The sequence below is a fragment of the Mycotypha africana genome (assembly GCF_025528875.1).
Source record: "Mycotypha africana strain NRRL 2978 chromosome Unknown BDF20scaffold_8, whole genome shotgun sequence".
In the NCBI taxonomy this organism is placed as follows: Eukaryota; Fungi; Mucoromycota; class Mucoromycetes; order Mucorales; family Mycotyphaceae; genus Mycotypha; species Mycotypha africana.
Window position 1 is genome coordinate 969,688 of NW_026515732.1, and position 21,665 is coordinate 991,352.

The 21,665-nt window shown below is 37.9% G+C and overlaps 10 protein-coding genes across 10 annotated transcripts; 4 read left to right on the forward strand and 6 right to left on the reverse strand.

The window, feature by feature from the left end:
* Nucleotides 1-2,749: 2,749 nt before the first annotated feature.
* Nucleotides 2,750-4,604, forward strand: BDF20DRAFT_823611 (glycoside hydrolase; the record flags this gene model as incomplete). The annotated part of the gene is made up of 7 exons (XM_053077813.1): nt 2,750-3,021; nt 3,153-3,361; nt 3,431-3,648; nt 3,751-3,971; nt 4,065-4,144; nt 4,227-4,282; nt 4,350-4,604. 7 exons carry the CDS (start codon nt 2,750-2,752, stop codon nt 4,602-4,604), a joined length of 1,311 nt encoding a protein of 436 aa, XP_052934190.1.
* A 245-nt stretch (nt 4,605-4,849) lies between these two features.
* On the reverse strand, nt 4,850-5,382 carry BDF20DRAFT_837466 (uncharacterized protein; the record flags this gene model as incomplete). The annotated part of the gene is made up of 2 exons (XM_053079054.1): nt 4,850-5,161; nt 5,239-5,382. The coding sequence occupies 2 exons, from the start codon at nt 5,380-5,382 to the stop codon at nt 4,850-4,852; spliced, it is 456 nt and encodes a 151-aa protein (XP_052934191.1).
* A 122-nt stretch (nt 5,383-5,504) lies between these two features.
* BDF20DRAFT_882897 (40S ribosomal protein S18) lies at nt 5,505-6,657 on the forward strand. The gene is made up of 3 exons (XM_053081751.1): nt 5,505-5,675; nt 5,811-5,837; nt 5,981-6,657. Exons 1-3 carry the CDS (start codon nt 5,673-5,675, stop codon nt 6,413-6,415), a joined length of 465 nt encoding a protein of 154 aa, XP_052934192.1. The 5' UTR covers nt 5,505-5,672; the 3' UTR covers nt 6,416-6,657.
* A 27-nt stretch (nt 6,658-6,684) lies between these two features.
* Nucleotides 6,685-7,623, reverse strand: BDF20DRAFT_914959 (uncharacterized protein; the record flags this gene model as incomplete). The annotated part of the gene is made up of 1 exon (XM_053084256.1): nt 6,685-7,623. One exon carries the CDS (start codon nt 7,621-7,623, stop codon nt 6,685-6,687), a length of 939 nt encoding a protein of 312 aa, XP_052934193.1.
* A 398-nt stretch (nt 7,624-8,021) lies between these two features.
* BDF20DRAFT_882900 (adenosylhomocysteinase) lies at nt 8,022-10,081 on the reverse strand. Its single transcript, XM_053081752.1, has 5 exons — nt 9,950-10,081; nt 9,838-9,854; nt 9,729-9,742; nt 9,406-9,656; nt 8,022-9,269 (listed from the first exon to the last, which is right to left on the reverse strand). Exons 1-5 carry the CDS (start codon nt 9,984-9,986, stop codon nt 8,293-8,295), a joined length of 1,296 nt encoding a protein of 431 aa, XP_052934194.1. The 5' UTR covers nt 9,987-10,081; the 3' UTR covers nt 8,022-8,292.
* Nucleotides 10,082-11,480: 1,399 nt separating this feature from the next.
* On the forward strand, nt 11,481-12,333 carry BDF20DRAFT_837470 (uncharacterized protein; the record flags this gene model as incomplete). Its single annotated transcript, XM_053079055.1, has 4 exons — nt 11,481-11,681; nt 11,785-11,934; nt 12,029-12,079; nt 12,106-12,333. 4 exons carry the CDS (start codon nt 11,481-11,483, stop codon nt 12,331-12,333), a joined length of 630 nt encoding a protein of 209 aa, XP_052934195.1.
* Nucleotides 12,334-12,972: 639 nt separating this feature from the next.
* On the reverse strand, nt 12,973-14,819 carry BDF20DRAFT_823935 (legume-like lectin family-domain-containing protein; the record flags this gene model as incomplete). Its single annotated transcript, XM_053077843.1, has 8 exons — nt 12,973-13,215; nt 13,343-13,477; nt 13,563-13,621; nt 13,728-13,749; nt 13,834-13,929; nt 14,007-14,174; nt 14,263-14,519; nt 14,594-14,819. The coding sequence occupies 8 exons, from the start codon at nt 14,817-14,819 to the stop codon at nt 12,973-12,975; spliced, it is 1,206 nt and encodes a 401-aa protein (XP_052934196.1).
* Nucleotides 14,820-15,033: 214 nt separating this feature from the next.
* On the reverse strand, nt 15,034-17,359 carry BDF20DRAFT_882906 (uncharacterized protein). The gene is made up of 4 exons (XM_053081753.1): nt 17,026-17,359; nt 16,483-16,934; nt 16,084-16,396; nt 15,034-16,005 (listed from the first exon to the last, which is right to left on the reverse strand). The coding sequence occupies exons 1-4, from the start codon at nt 17,255-17,257 to the stop codon at nt 15,209-15,211; spliced, it is 1,794 nt and encodes a 597-aa protein (XP_052934197.1). The 5' UTR covers nt 17,258-17,359; the 3' UTR covers nt 15,034-15,208.
* On the reverse strand, nt 17,339-18,208 carry BDF20DRAFT_882909 (uncharacterized protein). The gene is made up of 3 exons (XM_053081754.1): nt 17,876-18,208; nt 17,760-17,800; nt 17,339-17,677 (listed from the first exon to the last, which is right to left on the reverse strand). Exons 1-3 carry the CDS (start codon nt 18,106-18,108, stop codon nt 17,517-17,519), a joined length of 435 nt encoding a protein of 144 aa, XP_052934198.1. The 5' UTR covers nt 18,109-18,208; the 3' UTR covers nt 17,339-17,516.
* Nucleotides 18,209-20,102: 1,894 nt separating this feature from the next.
* Nucleotides 20,103-20,492, forward strand: BDF20DRAFT_823732 (transcriptional coactivator/pterin dehydratase; the record flags this gene model as incomplete). Its single annotated transcript, XM_053077824.1, has 2 exons — nt 20,103-20,309; nt 20,382-20,492. 2 exons carry the CDS (start codon nt 20,103-20,105, stop codon nt 20,490-20,492), a joined length of 318 nt encoding a protein of 105 aa, XP_052934199.1.
* Nucleotides 20,493-21,665: the final 1,173 nt, after the last annotated feature.

Below are 21,665 nucleotides of genomic sequence, written 5' to 3' on the forward strand. Positions count from 1 at the left end.
GTAGGTGTGTAGAATTTTTATTACTTTGCGCTACCTTTATTGCAAATCTGATTCTTGTTGGCCAAAGTCCAAAAGGTAAGCTAAGTTTGATTTTTCCCCCTTCCCTTCTCACGTCGCCGGATAATAAGGATTTTAAGAACTCGGTATGAAGCATATCCTCTTACCACATATGAATTACTTATGATACTAAAGGGAATGTTTCAACGTGCAAGCGTTAACAATGCATGTTCAAAATAATATCTGCAGCAAACCTTGTATGAACCCTATTTATCGAAACAGAAAAGTTTCTATGACATTCGCTGATTTTAACTAAGGATTAAATATAAAGAATAGCACAAGAGAAAGTAAACACAAAAGCTTAACGAAAATCAAACCACCGTCTTTATTTCTCTTTCATAAATAAACCAAATAACAAGAAAGGAAAACTAGAATTACTGCTATTAATAAAGAGTATACTGTTTGCTGCCTACGAAATGTGTGTATCGGATCTATAGCTAACAAAGATGTATTATGGGCAGATAATACTCAGTGAGTCAAAGGTTTTCGTGAAAGAATAGGTCTTCCTTTAGTTAGATAATTACTCGTCCATCCCAGAGCGGATTGATCTGTTGGCAGATCCAGGGCAATCATGCAACTGCATCTATAATCCAATAGCTATTGGCCACTAGTTGTGTAGCTCAGATGCTATGGGGAACGATTATAGATGTTAGCTAGGAAGAGATATTCGTGCGTGGTGAACAATTGTTGTATTCATAGAGAGTGATTGAGACTTTTTATCTCCAACCATACTTTTATTTCCAGAGCAGGAGCAGTACCGTGACGTATTGTATTCTGGCTGTTGAATCAATATAACTCACGAGTACATAAACCAATCCTGCTATATACCTTTTCGTCATATAGCTATTGATAGTCGAAGTAAAATATATTTCATAAACATAACCTGCTCTGTTCTTGTATGAGATAGCTAATCTCACATAAGAATTATCTTTAACCCATATTCTTTTCCTATTTTATCTTTATTTGTTATACGGTGATCGTACAATCAAATGTATGCAATAATCGAACACACCGCTTACCGAACGGGAACGAAGATATGGGCAGTACTCATATTTGATATTAAGTTTTTATTTAAATATTTCGTTAGACGTTGTGAGCGATTTATTCATGTATATATGTTACAATTCTGCCTCAAATGCAACAGTTTCAACAATCCACAATGCATAGCATGGTTGTTAAACAATATCAATGCTTTTCCTTCAGTTTTCCAGCGTTTTTAAATGATGCACTTGATAGAAATGTATTCAGTACACACATCACTTTTATCAGAGTGGACTACATGGTAATTTTATGAAATCTTGGGCAAATGATTTTACCGTGTAAAGAAAGCTGCTTCACGTGTATCTAAATGTTGTTGTTGTTGTTGTTGTTGTCACCTTCTTTTGGGCAATCGTACTCTAGCAATAAATGACCTGCCAGTTTTTCAAATCTATGTATATAAGAAGCACGATTGCAAGTTTGTTTCCGAGGACGTTGGAGCGTCCGGTGAGGATAGAAAGGGTCATACATTAAATTTTTTTCTTTTTTGCCCTATGATCTGATATCACAACGAAACCTACAATGCAACTCTGCTTTCCTTGGGATACAAGTCAGGAATTCCGACCAATACCATTTAGTGTCTTTTTTTTTCGCGACTAGTAAGGTCTCACGGGGCTTCTTCCTACTCTGTAGGTATTCGTAAAAATATGCCGAGAGAAATAACTCAAGGGAGTATGATGTTCACCATCCATGTAAGGAGAATAGGTGAAGCCTATTTTTGTATTGCATTGCCCGAATCACTTTTTATTGGCGAATGTATGTGCCAACAAATGACAATGTTTTTATATAGCATTTGATATAAAGACAGTTGATCTGTGCGTATTTGTTTCTGTATAAAAAACCAGCAAAAGGTCATGGCTAAATGACATCTTGCTAGTTCTTTCATCATGGCCTTAGGTCCCCTTTCCTACGTTGAGCGGTGACCGTCTCTCTCTCTCTCCGTGTATGCGTTGTGGCTCTCTCTCTATCTCTCTCTCTCTCTCTTTTTCTACCCCTTTTGTTCCTGATTTTTCCAAAAAAAAAAAATGAATATAAAAAGGGAACGGGTTTTACACAACAACAAGCAATTGCTCGAATTGTTCTTTTCCTGCCTTTTTCATTAAAGCATTCTCTCTTCCTTGTTGACATTGACAACGAAAATTTATGAAAAATGGTAGTCGTTCAGCACATTAGTTTATGTATAGCCTTACTTGCCACTTCCTTCAACCTTTTAAATGCTGCTGTTACTACTCGCAAAGCACCTACAAAGCGATACGACATATCAGACACCTGTGAGGCAACAACAGAAGAAGCCAAAATAATAAAAAAAGCTTTTCTTCATTCCTACATTGGCTATAAAAAATACGCCTTCGGACATGATGAATTACTGCCGTTAAGCAATGGAAGTTCTGATTCTAGGTGAGCTACATCTTTGACGGCAACGTTGTTTATTGATAAATCACATATGTTTATTTTTGTTTCTATCCACTATAAATATAGAAATGGCTGGGGAGGTATGTCGTAGATTAACATTTTCCAGTAACAATAATAGGGGAGTGGGGTGAGGGGGGGGGGGGAGAGGGGAAAGTTGTCATTGATACATGAACAGACAGATTGAAATGTGATTTTCTTTTTCTTAAAAAAAATAGCTACTATTATTGATGCACTCGACACAATGCTCATCATGGGTCTCCATGACGAATACAAGAAAGCCGTTGATTTTGTTCATCAGGTTGACTTTAGCAATTCAAAAGATGTCTCAAAGGGATTCGAAACAAATATCCGCTATTTAGGAGGTTTGCTTGCAGCCAATGAATTGAGTCCAGATCCTATTTTGCTCGAAAAGGCTGTCGAAGTAGCAGATAATACTTTGGTTCCTCTATTTGTAGACTCTGTCTCTTCGGGTGAACCGGTGAAAGTGCCTTTAACTTACATGAATTTGAAAACGTGAGTTGCCTTCTATTGCTACTGCTGGATCTGTGATCATTTTACAGAAACAAACATGAACCACTAATTTTTTTTTTGTTGATTTATTTCTATCTTTAATGATCATCATGTATTACCTCATCACAACCTAGTAAAAAGCCTGTTAAAGAACAGACGATCAATCTTGCTGAACTCGGTACATACACATTGGAATTTAGAAAGCTATCCGAAGTTACAGGTGACCCTACCTATCAGAAATTGGCTGACGACTTGACCAATGCCGTCTTGAATCAACCTACTCGTATACCTGGTCTCTACCCTACTTCTTGGACTGTCCAACCTTTTGCGCCTGTCAACTCTAGTCAGTATACCCTCAATATGCATATTTGTAAACTTTCGTTATTTACCCAATTTTAAAACTTTCGTTTAGGTATCATTACTGTGGCTGGTGGTGCTGACAGTTTCTACGAATATTTGATCAAAGATTATCTACTCCAAACAGACCGAAATGAGAAAGTGCTGGAGGCTTGGGAGACGTCTGTTGACAGTATGAGAGAATACATGCTTTCACCGACCACGGAAGACCCGGACACTCAGTTTGTCGCCATGATCAGTAATAATACCGTCTTTTACAATTCTCAAGAACTTGTAAGTTTCTTTTTTTCACCTTATCTTTTCTTTTGCATCTCTTGATGCTCGTATATGCGATTCAATCCATGGAACACTCCCTTACCTTATGTCCACCTTTAGATCTGCTTTTGGCCAGGTAACATTCTTTTAGGTCTCACGCAAATTGAAGAAGACAACAAAAGGAAAAAATTCAAAAACTTTGCAGATACTTTTCTCAAATCCTGTATTGAAACATGGAGCGGTACTGCTACCGGTATTGCACCTGAAAGTTGGAGTTGGAACCCAAAGGATAATTGTCTGGAAACAAAGCTCAATAATCTTTTTCAGAAAAAGCTACAAAAGTCAGAGGCTATCAAAAAGTTGGAGTTGCTCGATCGACTAGGACAGTTGACAGCTAAAGCAGCTACCACTTTTGGACCTGGTGGCGGTAGAAGTCAGCAAAAGACGATGAAGCGTGACACTGCTGACCATCCTTCTTTTGACATTGACAATGCTATTTACGATTTAAGGCCAGGTAACGTTTGCAATGCATTTATCATCACATCTTTTCCTTATTTTTGCTTGAATAAGTGTTTCGAACTTTACACTTCTTGTAGAAACAATTGAAAGCGTGTTTTATTATTATCGAATGACCGACGATGAACGTTACAAGGTAATGATCCATCTGACTTTTTTGAACGTCTACACCAATTGATATTGATGGAAAATTTGTACACTAGAATATCGCATGGAAAATGTTCAAGGCCATTGATAAATATGCAAAGACTGAATCAGGCTACACCATTGTTGATAACGTTGATGTCGTTCCGGTCAAACAACAAGACTTTCAAGAAAGCTTTTGGTTCGCAGAAACGCTGAAATACCTCTATCTCATCTTTGTAGACAAGGACTGTCTATCGTTGAATGATTGGGTTTTTAATACAGAAGCACATCCCTTCAGATTACCAACGAAGATTCACTTCCAAACTTCTTAAATTTCATCAACCAATGTAATATTTCTATAGCTTTGCATGTACACTTCTCTCATGACTCGGTATCCTTGTCATCTTGCTTTATATATTATTGTGCATATATCATCAAAATAGTACAAGACATAATTGCGCATATCACACCTTTTTTTTTTTTTTATCCGAATATAATACAAATACATACAAAGGTAATTCAAAATACCACTCTAAGAATAAAAATATATTTCTATTACCATTACAATCGTGATCATTTATTTGCCCAGCTTTCTTCTAAGAGCACGAGTTCTCTTTCTCAACTTTTTATATTTGTGCTTGTTCATCTTCAATCGACGTCTTCGAAGTGTACTGATTAAGTGCATTTCCTCTGTTGGTTTTGTAGCAGATGGTATAGATAATGGCGTAATGGTAACGGGCTGTGGAGGAGCAGGTGGGTTGAAAGGTCGCAGACGTGACACATATTCCGACACATGCACTGCAGACGCATCTGTATCATTCTTCAAGACTAGCACAGGGTAAATAACACGTAAACGAGCAATAGTTCCGTGAGTCATCATTATCCTTCGCTGAAAAAAAGAAGTTAAAAACCATGTCTCTTACTCGCTAATGGCAAGGTAGCTTTGTCGAAAAACGTATGACTGACTTGTTGCTGTTGTTGGTGTGAAAATACATTTGTCGTGGAAGCAAGGCGTTTTTGCGTTGACCAGACGATACTCTTGGTATATGCTGCCGCTGGTCTTTGTCGTATACTGGTTAAAAGACGAGAAGCCAGTTCTTTTGCGATCATGATGTAAGCTAGAACAAAGTGGATTGGCCTTGAAAAGAGAGAAGAAAACTTGACAGTTTTCTGGTATGGGGGAATGAATGAAAGTGGGGGAGGGGCTGGATTCCAAAATTTATGCTATTTTCCCCTTGACAGGGCGTTCATGAAAAGCACCCCTCTCGGCCCGCAAAAATTCGTCCCGCGATGACTAGTAATCTCTGAATTTTGGTGTAGAGAAAACGGCAGATCCAACAAAAGACTACAGTAGTGTGCATAGTGGAAGGTCTTCCTTTTTCGTTGCAAACATCTAAACCATGGTATGTTTCTAGACATAGCAATAGCATACAGATATAGAGAAAAGAAACAATGTGTGGATGGATGAATGTATTGAATGGATATTGAGTAGATGGATGATGACTAACTTGATGCCTTTGAATTTCCAATTTTGATAGTCTCTCGTTCCACCCGAAAGATCTACTGTACGTAATTATAACAAACATGGATACAACCAATTACCAAAAAAAAAAGAACAAACTTCTCAATCTTTTTTCATCAAACTTTCAATGAAATACAATGCCCCGCAAATTCATCTTACTAAATTGTACAACTTTTCATACTATAGTTCCAACACATTATCCGTCTTCTCAACACTAACGTTGACGGTCGTGTCAAGATCCAAATTGCCTTGACCTCCATCAAGGGTGTTGGTCGTCGTTTCGCCAACATTGCCTGTAAGAAGGCTGATGTCGATCTTACCAAGAGAGCTGGTGAACTTTCTTCTGAAGAATTGGAACGTATTGTCACCATTCTCCAAAACCCCGCTCAATACAAGATCCCTACTTGGTTCCTTAACAGACAAAAGGATATCATTGATGGCAAGTCTTCTCAAATCATTTCCAACGTTCTCGATACCAAGTACCGTGAAGATCTCGAACGTTTGAAGAAGATCCGTAACCACCGTGGTCTCCGTCACTACTGGGGTATTCGTGTCCGTGGTCAACACACCAAGACCACCGGTCGTCGTGGCCGTACCGTTGGTGTCTCCAAGAAGAAATAAGTAAGTTGCCACTTTTGTTTAGCAAATGTTTATCAGATATTCTTTCAACAGAGGGATGAGTAATGGGCAAAGATTTGGATCAAAAAGACTGACAGCCTGTTTGCCTGTTTTTGAATAGATTGTTTCTGTCTTATTATTCGTTGTGTACATTGGAACATATTATTAAATACGTTTGCTATGGGAAAAACGCTTTCTTTTTTGTTGTGGATATGGCAAGCTTTTTTTTATTTCATACAAATAAAAAACAGTTAACTGTATAAAAAGGAAATCTATATGCCCTTGACGAGGGTATCGATCGTTTTGTTTGCAAGCTCCCAGTAAGCCTGTTGTTTCGTTTTGTCCAAGGCATCCGCTGAGGGGCTGGATACTTGTTTCTTTTGGTAGTAGGAGGCAGATTGAATGTCAGACGTTATATAATGGACATAATCGTTCGTGGCATCATCCTCCGTTGTTGTAAAACTAAAGTTAGAGATGATATATTTGAGAACAAAACGCATAAAAAAGTTGGAATGACGAATGAGCTCTGTGCCAGGCACAAAACCGGGACAGAAGGCAATGACAGGTATGTCGGAGGAAATCCTTTCACTAAGTGCATACATATTCCATACGACGGCGAGTTTTGAGATTTTGTAATATTTCATCGAGTGCCAACCCTGTTCATCGCCTGCAATGTCAGCCAAAGTGACGTTGTCGGGTATACGATCTTCTTCCCCTCTTCCACCGCCTCTCACTTTACTGTCATGCAGAGACGAAGCGACAAACAGAATGCGTTTCCCTGGACATTGACTTTTTTCAAGAAATGGCATTAGTAGTCTGTTCAGATACAAGGGTGCCACTGCGTTTATGAACACTGTTGTTTCAATACAGCCATTCACTTGCGTAAATGTTGTGCAAGTGCATCCAGCGTTATGAACCACCACGTCAATGGCGGGTAAGTTAAAGTTATGCAACTCATCGACCACTGTTTGAACAGTTTTGAGATCTTGAAGGTCTAAAAGGAGGCCGTACAGCTTATCTTTCATCGGTAAAGAGGCATCTTTGAGTATCCATTCTTTGGCATTTTTCAGTTTATCCTCCGTACGTGCTGTGATAATAACAGTATGGCCAAGATTCAGACATTTCTTTGCTGCAAGTCTACCGAGCCCACTTGTAGCACCCGTTATCAATATGATCAGTTTGGAACTATCATCATTGTTTGGTATAGACATCCTTCTTTAAAAAATTTTAAGTGAAGAAAAATGCAAAGGAAGAGGAAATTCTTCTTGGATCACTAAAACGTGAGAAACCCTTTTGGTACCCTATGTAATTCATAGGTTTTGCCTGGTACGTACACGAATCCACGTCTCCTTGGTAGATGAGCACGATAATCGCTATCAACATCCATTGCAAAGTTAACGTAAGACTTTTTGCTTAGAAAACAATTAATATATTACTCTATGGTCTTTTCTTCATTTGATAATGGTGTTCCTGCTTCATAGCTCATCGGTAAACAAGGAAATAGGTAACATCCATACTCAACACTGTCTATTAACCAACACAAGCAATTTAAGCCTCCTATAAAAAGAAATAACTTTTGGCTCTTTTTTTTTTTTTTTTTTCTTTTTTCCACGTATCTGTATATCTGTATGATAAATATAATACACAGTTGAATGGCAGTTTTATTAAAAGTTTTTATCCTTTTTACTTATGTACGCTTTTGGAGCCAGCATAAATGACAAGATTATTATGTAACAATTTTTCGAACTACAAGAACATGTTGAATTGTCTGTACAAAAAATTCAAATTAAAATGATATATATAAACGAAATGCAGAAAGAGACACAAAAAAAAAAAGCAAAGTTTGTTCTTTTAGAGGGAGTTATACAATTAAAAAATGCTTAATAACGGTAGTGTTCAGGCTTGAAAGGACCTTCAATAGGAATACCGAGGTATTCAGATTGGACAGGAGTGAGTTTGGTAAGTTCAACACCAAGCTTACCCAAGTGAGAGAGAGCAACTTCTTCATCCAACTTCTTGGGAAGAACGTGAACACCGACGGTCCACTTCTCAGGTTCAGTCCAGAGAGCAATTTGAGCCAAGACTTGGTTAGAGAAAGAGTTGGACATGACGAAAGAGGGGTGACCAGTAGCACAACCCAAGTTGACAAGACGACCTTCAGCAAGGAGGATGATGTGACGACCGTTCTTCATGGTGAAACGGTCAACTTGAGGCTTAATGTTGGTGACAGAAGCAGCATTGGCCTTCAACCAAGCAACATCAATTTCAACATCGAAGTGACCAATGTTACAGACAATAGCATCGTCCTTCATTTGTTCAAAGTGCTTACCGACGATGATATCACGACAACCGGTGGTGGTAACAAAGATTTGAGCTTCTTCAACAGCCTTTTCCATGGTGGTGACTTCATAACCTTCCATAGAGGCTTGGAGAGCGTTGATAGGATCAACTTCGGTGATGATGACACGAGAACCGAAAGCACGGAGAGCAGCAGCACAACCCTTACCGACATCACCATAACCAGCGACAACGGAGACCTTACCAGCAATCATGACATCAGTGGCACGCTTGATACCATCAACGAGAGATTCACGACAACCGTAGAGGTTATCGAACTTGGACTTGGTGACAGAGTCGTTGACGTTGATGGCGGGGAGCTTAAGAGCACCGTTCTTGAACATCTTGTACAAGTTGTGGACACCAGTGGTGGTTTCTTCAGACAAACCCTTGATACCAGGGAGCAAGTGAGGGTACTTTTCGTGAACAATGTTGGTCAAATCACCACCATCATCCAAGATCATGTTAAGAGGTTGACCGTCAGGGAACATGAGGGTTTGTTCAATACACCAGACGAATTCTATTTAGAACGTGACAAATGCATTATTAAGATATGGCTCTTTCAACATCCCACATTTTCTAAACTCTATTTTTTTATTTATTTTTTTTTTGCTTCTTCGCATCTACGTTTCCTTCTGGTATAAAGACTACTTTACCTTCATCAGTTTCACCCTTCCAAGCATAGACGGGAACACCAGAGGCAGCGATAGCAGCAGCGGCGTGATCTTGGGTGGAGAAAATGTTACAAGAAGACCAAGTAACTTCAGCACCAAGAGCAATCAAGGTACGGATAAGGACAGCAGTTTGGATGGTCATGTGCAAACAACCAGCGATTCTGGCACCCTTGAGAGGTTGAGAAGGACCGTACTTACGGGTGAGTTCCATCAAACCGGGCATTTCATTTTCACTATATCATGAAATAAAAGAGTTTAATATTCCTTGCTCTACCCATTAATCAAACATGATAATATCAACTTACGCAATTTCAATTTCCTAAATACGAGATTGATCGAAAAGCAAAGTATACGTTAGTCAGTGTGTACAGCTGAAAGGTAGGAGTGGTGATCAACGATGTCGACGAAATCTACCTTCAAACCGAAAGCGGCTGATCAAGAAAAAAGAATAAAAGAGGTCAGTTAATGTTGTCCAAGAAGCACGGCCTTACTGGTGATGTATCCAACGAGAAATTGAAGCTCTTACCAAGAGAAATATCAGCAACCTTGTAGTTAGTGGCCATCTTTAAAACTGTGTCAAAAAGGTGAAGTTTAGAAAAAACAAAAAGAGGGGAAAAAAAGGAAAATAAGCGAGCTTAATTTCTTTTATATAGTCTCTTTCAAACGCGTTGTACCTGTTATTGGCTGTTATCAAATTTCTTTTTGAAGGCGCTGCTGAAGAAAATTTTTCGGTAACTTCACCCAATTAAAGCAGAAGAAAGAAGAAGGGCTGTCTCAAGCCCCGCCAATCAAGACTGAACAGATTTTTCATCTCATCTCTGGAACACGAGTGTAACAGAGAAAAGGGAGTGGACCCCCACACAAGCTCCCTTATAACATGTTTTCGTTGTTGTGCGAAGACCTTGTTAAAGGGTATAGTTAGTTAGGGTCGTTACGTATCATGGCGTAATACGAGACCTTGTCATTTTAAAACTACGTTCACAAAGAGATCGAAGATTTAGACAAAAAAAAATGGCGCGGTTACTGTTGGCTTAAGAAATTCAGCCAATAACATCCTCTATTATGACAAGCATTAGCCAATAGTTGGCGCCCTTTTTGAGAAAGCTAGTTATTGTTTGTTTTTCCACCAATAGTATTTTTTCGAATCGAACTACTCTTCATGCATTACATTATCATGAATGCGTTGTGGCATGTCATCGATAGGATTAAGTTCAAAAACACGTACACCTCATTTTCGCGCCCCCAAAACAGTGGTTGGAAAATAATTCTTAACATGAGCAGATTTTATTAAACTTGTTGATGTAGTAATTGCAGGCTACTCGTCACGTACTTCCGTTCTTACTCGGCACTCCTTGCAGTATCATACGATGGTTGCGCTTGTCTTGTATTTTACCTGGTTGTAAATACCAAATTCTGTTACAACATGCGTGGTATATCTGAGATAAACCGAGCAGGCACTTGTTTCTGAAAAGCTTCAGCCTTCCTCTTTGACAAGAATAAACATCTGTAACGACAGCGCGCTTTAAGCACTAAACTTTCAAATCGCTATTTAATTAAAGCCCATCATTCACGTAATAATGGTAAACGGAAATCCTGTTCATATTAGAAACATTTCGGTAGCAGATTGAATAAGAGTCAAAGACCTCAAATTTGAGAATAAAATACACTTAAATACCCTGTTCAGCTCTATTCGATCGAACAAGATGAAGAAGTGCCATGATAAAGTATTTAAAAGCTTTTCTTTGCATCTTTAGGTACAGCAACAATCATAAACAAAAATATATTCTTTTGAGCTTACTGGGTAATGTGCAAATGACAGACATGACTATGCTTGTTTACTGTGCTGAAACCATTACTCACTGACAGGAGAGATACAAAACCCATATGGTGGACGGGAGCATTTATAAGATATAGAACCAACTCAAGTAAAAACGATATAGTGAAGTTGCTTTTGGTTTTTGGTTTTTTTAGAGTCCGAAGATTGTACGGTTGAAAGGACATCCTCGATTTCAAAGCATTATCTCTTTTTTTGAACCTATTAATTGTTGTGTAATTAGATGTCCAACCATCAAATCGATCTACGCGCATATGCTATACCGCTCTTACACGCTGCCAAATACCCAGCCTATGATGTATGTGGGGCGTTATTAGGGAAAATAGGAACGAAGGATCAACATCACACCGAGATTACCACAGCTGTGCCGTTCTTCCATCAGTGGACAACCGTGACACCTATGCTAGAGGTTGCCTTAAAGCAGGTAAGCAGGATTCACTTAAAAAATAGCTACTGTTGATGAAAGAGACCCGTAGCTTCTCAGGGATGATGGATACGACTCTCATTCCTCCTTCACGCCTTTATAGACTGAAATGTATGCAAAGAAACATGGTTGGGTTATTGTTGGTTGGTATTATGGTAAAGCATGTCTTAATGACTCAGCCATACCCGAGAGTGCGAAAAAAGTAGCAGAAGCAATAAAGAATAATAATGGAGGCAAAGCATATGTATTCATGGTAAAGAAAAGGAGGAAGGCATAGTAAATGCTTACTATATATTCAATGTCTATGATTGATACTTAAACCGCAAAATCTATTTTACGTCTTTTAGATTGATAATGAACAATTCTCAGCGTCAGAGCCGAACAAATCTGTTATTATAGTAAGCAGCTAAATCATATTAAAGAGATGTTTTTGGATGCAAAACTAACCAAATTTTTGAAGCCCTACATTGCCGCTGATAATGGTTGGAAGAAGTTAGCAGAGGATCAGATCATATTAACAGAAACAAATACGTATGCGAAAACTTTGGAGCTCATTAACAAATCACTATATACTGATATTCATGATTTTGATGAACATTTGAATAATGTATCTTTGAACTGGTTAGATGTCAGTCAATTACGCTTAATATAACAGTATGAGCAAAATCCAAAAAAAAAAAAAGGAAAAAGAAAAACAAAAAAAAAAAAGCAATTAGGAAGTAATGGATAATATGAAGCGTGTGTATAAGTAAACTTTTTGATTGGAATAAAAGATTAATTAAAGTATTAGACAAACTTTTTATCATTACGCTCAACGCGTACTTTCCAGTAAAGATAAACACCAATACCGAATAAGAACTGGGCAGCTAGAGCGTAGAAGATATACTTGAGCAATGCTGACATTGTACCCTTAGTTTCTGCAGAATGAAGATTGACTTCGTTCATTTTTTTCTGCATAGCACTCGATTGCGCTAGGACGCGTTTCTAAAATTGTTTCAAATCAATCATTGAATTAGCTCAAGCAAATCACGTCTCATTAGCAATGGAAAGAGAATGATAGCTCTCGACAATGGGATCGCTTAGTCCTATTCTATACTACTTACATCTAATACGGATAATGTTTGTTCCAATTGTGTAAAGGATGCTTGTAGTTCTTTCATTTTTCTATCTTGTTCTTTTGCCATTTCCTTGAACTGATTTGAATTTGAGCGTATTTGTTCCATGAGTTTGTCAAAATTTTCACTATTGAAGTGGTAAAAACAATAGAAAACCGTTCGTAAGACTTATAAGCTCAAGCAATCTGTTTCCTTGGGAAAACGAAAAGAATGCTTCTGTACCTATTCTCAGCGCGAACCTTATCATAAGAAGCACTATTACTACTACTGCTGCCCATGTCATTAATTTTGCTCAAATCTATTTTTTGATAATTTCCAGTGATGGCATCGTCTGGGCTTGGCGCACCTAGAGCTTCAATTTGTAATTGCACAAGCTGAATATGCTCAATTGCTCTTTGCTGAGTGTCATAAATAGCTGCCTATTATTGCAAAAAAAATTAAGAGGAACGTCGTATTATTACACGTTCCCTTCTTTCCGTCTCATCTTTTTGTAAGCAGCGTAAAGGTGAGTTCATTTACCAAGGTAACTGCAGCATCTTCCCGAACACTGTTTTCGGCTGTTTCCCTCAATTTCCTCATCTGAAATTCTGCTTCTTCAATTTTCTTTCGTTGTTCTTCGTCTATACCAGTAAATTCCTCGCCTCTTTTCTTTTTCTCGTCTTCTAAAGGGCGTTTAGGGTGCTGTAACGTATAGTTGAGCAAATGAAGGATAAATAAAAATAAAATAAAAAGGAAAAATCAAAAACAAGCTCATAAGTCGCCATACCTCTAACTTCTTGGGTGGGTTTAATTGTCGCGTTTCAAAAGATATAATGTCATGATCATCTATTTTCATCAAATGAAGAGATTGAGAAAGAAAAGTGAGATACGCATGTATATTCAGCCTAGTGTTAATGAAAAGGAGAGTTGGAAAAATTGAACAGGTCCTTACCAGCAGGATTGATCGACAGTGCCTATAATGTTACAAATAGAATAAAACTGAAATTCAGTACTTGCAATCCATGCCATGATAAGGCAGTATGTATAGTAGCACTTACAGACACGCCAAAATAATAACCTGTAGGTAGTTTAATACCGGATTTTTGTACACAAATACGATAATCTTTGGCACCAGATCCATTATCCATGGAGACCTATACCGTTTCCAGCCCAGTTTAGCTCAGCACAACAAGATTCGTCAACGAATTGTATTTGAATAATGACTTTTTACCGTAAGTGTCGTTTCTCTAAGTGAAACTTTAAGATATACAGGATTCTCTGTGTTCCTGAAACTGATAGAGCAAGCACCCAGCATATACTTTCTGGGGTCCAACGCATTCTTCGAAGCGAATTCCAAGGTACCATCGTTCAAAATGACCACTGTACTTGGCTTATGCGTCTAAGCGCACAAAGTAAACGGAAAAGGTGTGTTAAAGAAGTTGGAATGATTGATACTAATCTCTGCTACCTAAAGTGATATTTCTTACCACTGGGTTATTAGAGTCCAGCCAGACACTTAATCCGTCCCATTTATCTTTGGAGCCATAAATGGGTCCAGGTTGCTCTTTATCCTGTGTATACCAAAGTGCCAAACCTCTACCTCCTTGCATGTGATTTCCTGTTACCCTGAAGGCTACGTCTACTTCCCATTCTTCGTAGGGATTAGGTATCTCGGACCAAATCCAGCCTTTTGTATTGGGAACAGAGGGAGAAAGGCGAATAAAGTCCTCCGATTGGAAGATGTCTTTTGAACGAACCGTAAAACAAAGGGTGCATAAGCAGCAAATTTTATTAGTTAGGGTCACTTATAAGACGTACCTCCACCCGCTGTCCAGAAAGGAATGGAGCCATTGTAATAGTAGTTCTTTTTGAATGAAAGTTTGTAGTCATATTTTGAAGTGGGTGCTGATGGTAGATTTTTCTCAGCTGTAATAGGGTCCATTACTTTCTTCTTTTTACCATTATTGCTGCTGCTGCCCCATAACCCAGCCATGGTAGATTGTAGTAACAAGGAAGATACGAAAAGAATTCCTCGTATCTTCATCGCGTGAAGGATTATATAAAACTTGGGATGGCTGTAAAGTAAAGAAACTCAACAAAAAAAAAAAAAAAGAGAGAAAGAAAAAGAAGATTGAAAATATGTTGATATGCAAAATGGCAACACAAAACAGAAGACGAAAAAAAAAGGAGGTGTACAACGCGAACGAACTGACTTATTCGTTCGAAAAAAAAAAAAGTATAAATAAAATACAAAAATGCTGCAAAACATTTGAAGATCTCATTACACAGTGCACACAAACACGTTCACTTTTAATGCTCATCACTCCGGTGATAGATCTACAATACTTAACAATTTCCTTCAAGCAATTACTATAAACAAGCGTACAAATAATCAGATATCACTCCTCGTTCATCGCTTTATTTTTAGTACGCTCAAATTGTAAAAGGTGCTACTGTTGTAGTTGACGCTGACGAAGTAGTGGTAGACTGTTTTTTGGTTGAAGAAGCAGCAGAAGATATCGATTCAGATGATGATGATGATGATGATATTGACGGTGATGCAGCAGACGATAAATTTGTAGAATGTGAAGTAATGACAGCGGCCATAAGAGTAGTGTCAAGATTTTGATTACAGAGATCCTCTCCTTGCGTTTGGGTATCATTCATTTTCTGCTGACATTTATCGTGACTGATAGTCTCTTCGCTGTTATCAGCTTGACTATCACTACACTCGGCTTCGTTACTGAGACTGCTACCTTGCTGTTGTTCTTGCTCTTCTTTCTTCCTCTTCTCTAGAGCTTCCTTTCTTTCACGTTCTTCTTGTTCAGCGAGAGATAGTCTTATTGCTTCCATTACCATCCAGTCTTCCAAATCCATATTAGAGACTCTCATGTTGGATAAGTATTGATTGTATTCTGCGGCTGCTGCTGAAGAAGCTGACCTACCGGGTCTCGTTACAAACAAGCTACTCAATGCACCTCTAGTAGTACCGCCGTTATTACCACTACTATTACTGTTGCTGTTACTACTTGAAGATCTGGAAAAGAAATTGTTGTGTCGACTACGATTATTGGTTGATCTATTGTTATTATTGTTGGTGCTGGATGTTGCAGCCAAGGAGGACGTTAATGAAGTATTAGCAGCAGAAACTGAATTTCTTCTTGAAACGGTTGTTCTACCCGATTGAACTTTGCTCGCCAATGCCTTATTCCAATTGGGTCTTATATGATCTAATGCAAAAGAGTTAGCTGAGTTGACTGTATGTGCACGAATAAACATCTATTCAGAGAGATAGAGCGATTCTTTACCAACCAACACCACATCTGGATCCTTATAATCAACACTTGCACGTCTAGGTATGTTTGTTTCTCCAATACCCGAAGTTGTATGCCTTGTACCTGACATTGAACTGTGAGAACTACTTCTTGCCCGGCCATGTTGTTGAGGGTTTTTCTCACTCCAGGCCGGGGGTTCATAAATGATACCATAATTCTCTTCCATACAATAAGGACACGTAGCAGGTTGTGAAGGTGCATCTAAAGGACGATGAATTTGAACAAAACATTCCGTACAGATAGGTTGATCACAACAACGAGAATAGTTGATATTTGCAGGGTAATACTACATTAAAGCTCTGATATATCAGTTCACAATTCACTTTTTAACTACAAGTGTCATAGTAGTGTGATGGGTTGCGGTCCACTTACCAAGAAACAAATTGGACACTCTACTGCATCATTATACAGCATCTTTTCTCTCTGTTTCATTTTTTCAACAAAAGCCTTTTTTCTCTCTGCATAAGGATCATAAGATACATCGTTGACTTTACTATGCGATTGACTACGAGGTCTACCCGGTAATGGTTTATTGTTATAAGTATTCTTTGTCCTTGCAGCCGAAACTTCCAACAAAGAAGACGATGAAGCGGAACGTTGTGGTACAGGTTTCGGTATTAATTTAGTGATATCGGGAGTTGAAGAGACGGTAATTGTTGTTGATGGTGTTGGTATATTGCTATTATTATCATTACCAGAGTGGATATCATTTGTGTTGGATGTACCAGTGCTACTAGTGGCTGTTTCAAGGCTGGCAATATTATTGGTATCAGCAGCAGTAGTAGTAATTGTCGGTGTTACTGGTTCCGGAGCATCTGGTAAACCTGTTAGGATAAATGTTTAGTTTAAATGATCAATCCTAAATATTTTTCCCAACAAATGTGAGAATATAAAAACTGAAATATATGCTATTACCCTTATAGAACGGTGCTATTTTCCTTTGAATGATAAGCTTCCTTACAATTCTAGCATCGTAGTCTTGCTCTGTAGCTGTGTATAGACCATTGGGAAATACTGTGCCTAAATCGACCAGGTCCTCTAATTTCTGTGGTGGTAAACGATTATTGGTGGTTCTTTTTAATGTTGTCGTTGAGCTAGATGCAGACGTTTTCAGCGTTTGTTGATGTTTAGATGTATTTGCGCCCATAACTAACTGATTTATTGAGGAAAAAAACCAAAGACGAAGTAGTATAATATATCAGTTTTCAAAGAAAGAAGAGGAAAAGCTGGGAAAAGGAAGAGAAAAAAAATAGAAAATAAAGTTTTTGTCTTTTGATGGTAATTAAACGAAAACGGATTTTTTTTTATTCGTTCCAAGGATATCATTACATAATAAGCAAATTATCATTTAGGATAATTATAAGTAATTCACGATTGACTGAAATAATAAAGGTGACTCTTTAACTTCAAGCTGCTGCTGTTTTATTCGTGCTTGGTGTTGGAATGTCCATGATGGCATTTGGAGGTGCTCTGCCTTGTATATCAGTCAATGCACCATCCAGAATATATGTGTACGGCCCTGACTTTCTCACATCATTCATTTCATAAGCGATAACTAGATTACATCCTTTATGAAAAATAGTGAGTCAATAACAATGACAAAGACAGCAGCAAATAATGGGCTCATCCTAATAGTATTATCATCTTACGTGGACAATGGTATCGAAATTGTTTTTCATAACCTTCACGTCTAATAATTTAAAAAGAAAATAAGCGTTATGATTACGTTCAACATCTTATCCATGCTTAACAATAAAGTGTCTACCTTTGTAATAAAACACATTCACCTGCTTGTGCTGTCAATTTATAGGTTCGTCTTGTATTGGATACGATGACCGCATTGTCTGTCTTTCTTTTTGGTAGTTTCCGAAGATCAGCGTCAATGGCAAGCAGAAATTCTGAACATAAGCAATAATACACATGAAGCGAAGTAGATTGGTCATTCAGTAGAGCATGATCGGATGAGGAAACAACCGATGAAGAAACGATTTTCGGCATTGTTTACTGTGAAAACGTTAGATCTGTAAAAACTCTTTAAACGAGAATTGAAACAAAAAGCAAAATGTCTCGTCGGCAAATTGGTTTTTGCATTCTTCATGCCGCTGCTCAAATATGAATCAGGGTTTGCCTTCTGCCTTTTTACAGTGCTTTCCCGTTCACTATTGCACACTGCGTAAATTTTTTACGTGTTCGAAATCCACAACTTTAGCCAATAAATTTGCGTGTAGGAATTTCTGAACTTTCCATACTTTTGCACCCAAACATTGAAGCATATTCAGCAAATTCATCATGCCTTATGTGTCGTGCATTATACTAGCAATGTTGATTTGTTATTAACAAGAATCAAAGATAATATCTTTTATAATTTTATGAATCTATCGACTATTTAGGTATATCTATGTGGTGTATTTGATACGCAAACTAATTATTACTGTAGCACGCCGTATCTGTAAAAGAAAAACGATTATATGTGGGTGAGCTGCAAGCCCGCATTAAAGGAGCATTCGCTGGGTACTTCTAAGAATGTATTTACTTTGCCATTTTGGAGATGTATTCTATGTTTCAGATTTTGGTGAGTGATGGCTCTGGATAAATCCCTGGGCGTGTAGTTGGGGGTCGCCTTAATCCACACCTTTTTTATTTTGAGATCAGATAGCTTTGCCAGCAATTTGGACCTCAATTCCTTGAAGAATAATCGGTAGTTAATGCTTTCACAGTCAACGACGTGCGAATGTTCGTTGGTCGCTTAGTTAAGGCATATGAGTTCCTCAGTTTTATCAACAGCTTTGATTAGGTCTGCCATTGCCAGCCAGGTCAAGATGACTTTGCAAACAGCTTGAACGGCAAGGAAGTTGCAACTTCAGGCCTCATTGCACCGTAATGGGTCATACAAGAAAAAAATATCCATTTTTTGCTGGTCTTTACAAGTTCTTGGTCATAGGTGGTTAAATATTACTTAATGACGAGTTGTCAGCTTTCTTAGTTCCTGGCTAGGCAGTTTGAATGTTGTTGATAATGATGGTTCTAGACAAATTGATAAATCCAAGCTCCAGCAACCATTCATAGACACAAGGCGCTTGATAACTCCATATTTACAAGAACAGCACAAGTATGCCTCGGTGCCATCTCGGTGAGATTGAACCTTTGAATATTCTCTCCTCTTCTGCTCCTTAAAGCGACCTATATAATCTTCGGTTCTCAAAACTTATTATCCTTGGCTCTCTTTCGATATTCTACTCTACTTCAATGCTTGCAAATCTTTCATTCTATTCCCCAGCACTAATTCCTCGCCCACAACACCGACAGTTTATCTCTTACAACCACACAGTCCCATATATGGAAGGCCTGCTGGTCCTTCCATTTTAACATAGTCTACTTCCGATTGTACCGTATTGAACTCTCCTCGATCCGTTATATATGTCATCTACGTATAGATATCCATAGGATGGCTACTGATGAGTCTCTTATCTTTCATTACTACTGCACTACCCTCTCCCCACTTTTTTTCCTATTAAATCCTTTCTATTTTACTACTTCGACAGGGAAAGAAACCCATCACATATTCTTTTGCAAAAATGATAGTATCTGTTGAAATCGTGATTGTAATGGCAGATAAAACTATGTATCACATTACTCAAGGAATTTGTTCTGGTTATGGAAAACCTGGTACTTCAAGATTCTACAAGTAATAAGTCTACATTTAATCGAAAATGTATCCAAAAATCTTCTACTCGAAACTCCCAATTTTGTTGTTCTTTCGATCTGAAAATCAATTCAACGCTGTCCGAACTGAACATAAAAAGACTGATAACAAATAGAAGTTCATAACCTCCATTTGATACCAGGCTTTCCTTTACACAGCCATTTTATTCCTCGTGGGAAAGAAATAGATAAAAGGACAGATGTTATTTCATCGTTCCTGTCGCGGCCTTCCCTTTTTATCTTTTCCATATTCTATCTTAACATCAAAAGCCTATAACAGCACTTTAACAATGGCTACTATTTCTAAATTGAACCAAACAGAAAGGGATACACTCTTATCCCCTTTATTATCCTCTAGTCAAAAGTGGGACCTTGTTGAGAACAGGGATGCTATCAAAAAGACTTTCACTTTTCAAAATTTCAATGAAGCGTTCGGTTTTATGACACGCATCGCTTTGAAAGCTGATAAAATGGATCATCATCCAGAATGGTTCAATGTAAGCTAAGGATATTGAATGACTCAACAAGGAAGAGAACATCAACTGAAGACTGACTGCCAATTATTCTAGGTTTATAATCGTGTTGAAATCACTTTATCTACGCATGATTGTCAAGGTTTATCGTCAAGAGATATTGAACTGGCTAACTTCTGTGATAGCATAGCAGGATCCAATAAGTAGTATGAAAAAGTTACAAATGGGATTTTCATGAGTAGAGCACTCATTGACTATTGACAAATATAGTTAGAAGCGCTATAAAAAGAAGCCAACTTTTGTGAACAACGGATATTGTCTTTCTGAATAAAAAAGCATCTCCTCAGAAAACATATACATTTAGAATTGTATTGTTGATATGCTTTATTGATGTTTCTATTTCCCAGAATTGTATTGTTGATATGCTTTATTGATGTTTCTATTTCCCTTTAACATGCCATTAACAACGTAAAGAGCTCAGTTAAATACGTTCAGTCAAAAATTAATGCCACAGTATCACATTACCAATTTTTGAAACCTTCCAGAAGAAACCAGTAGAAAAGTTAGGTACAGCATTCAGAATACCTCTTTTCTTTTGCTGAGTATATTTGCTTAAAGAAGTAAATGTGAACTTCCTTCCCGCAAATCACTGGTTTTTTTTTTTTTTCCTTTTTTCAACAACCTTTTCTACATTAGTGCAGTGGGTTGTCCTTCTTGCCACTCTTCTTAGGCTATTTGTTAAGAACCTTTAAAAACGACGTCAACAAATAATAATAAAGAGGGTTACGGGCCCGGCGGTATATTCCTCATACCCAAATTAAAACCACTCAACAATGCAAAGAAATGTTTCGAATGTGGAGCAACATTCAACTTTTTTAAACAAAAGTATCACTGTCGTAATTGTGGTAATGTCGTTTGTTCCAGTTGTTCTGATCAAAGGCATTCCTTAAAAAAGTTTGGTTATGAAAAGTAAGTGCTAATGTTGCAGTTTCCAGTCGGTCAGCATACGAGAGCAGTATTTAATATTTTTTTGCAATTACACTAGCCCTGTCAGGTGTTGTGATACTTGTGAAAGGATGATTAATATGCAATACATGAGCTCGCGTGAATTATCACAGCTATCGTCGAAGATTCTGAAGGAATACATCAATGCCTACAATTTGCCGAACAAACTAGCTCTTGAAAAAGATGATTTAGTCAAGATTATATTTAATACAAGACCTATATCCAATGAAAGCGAATGTTATTATAGATGTCACCGTACAAGAAAGGTATCCAATCCAGCATCAGCTGCTTCAACTGGAGGGAACAGCAATAGTAATGATAATAATGATAACGAGCACAGTACAGGCGGTTTAGATCCTGCAAGCCTTGCCTCTT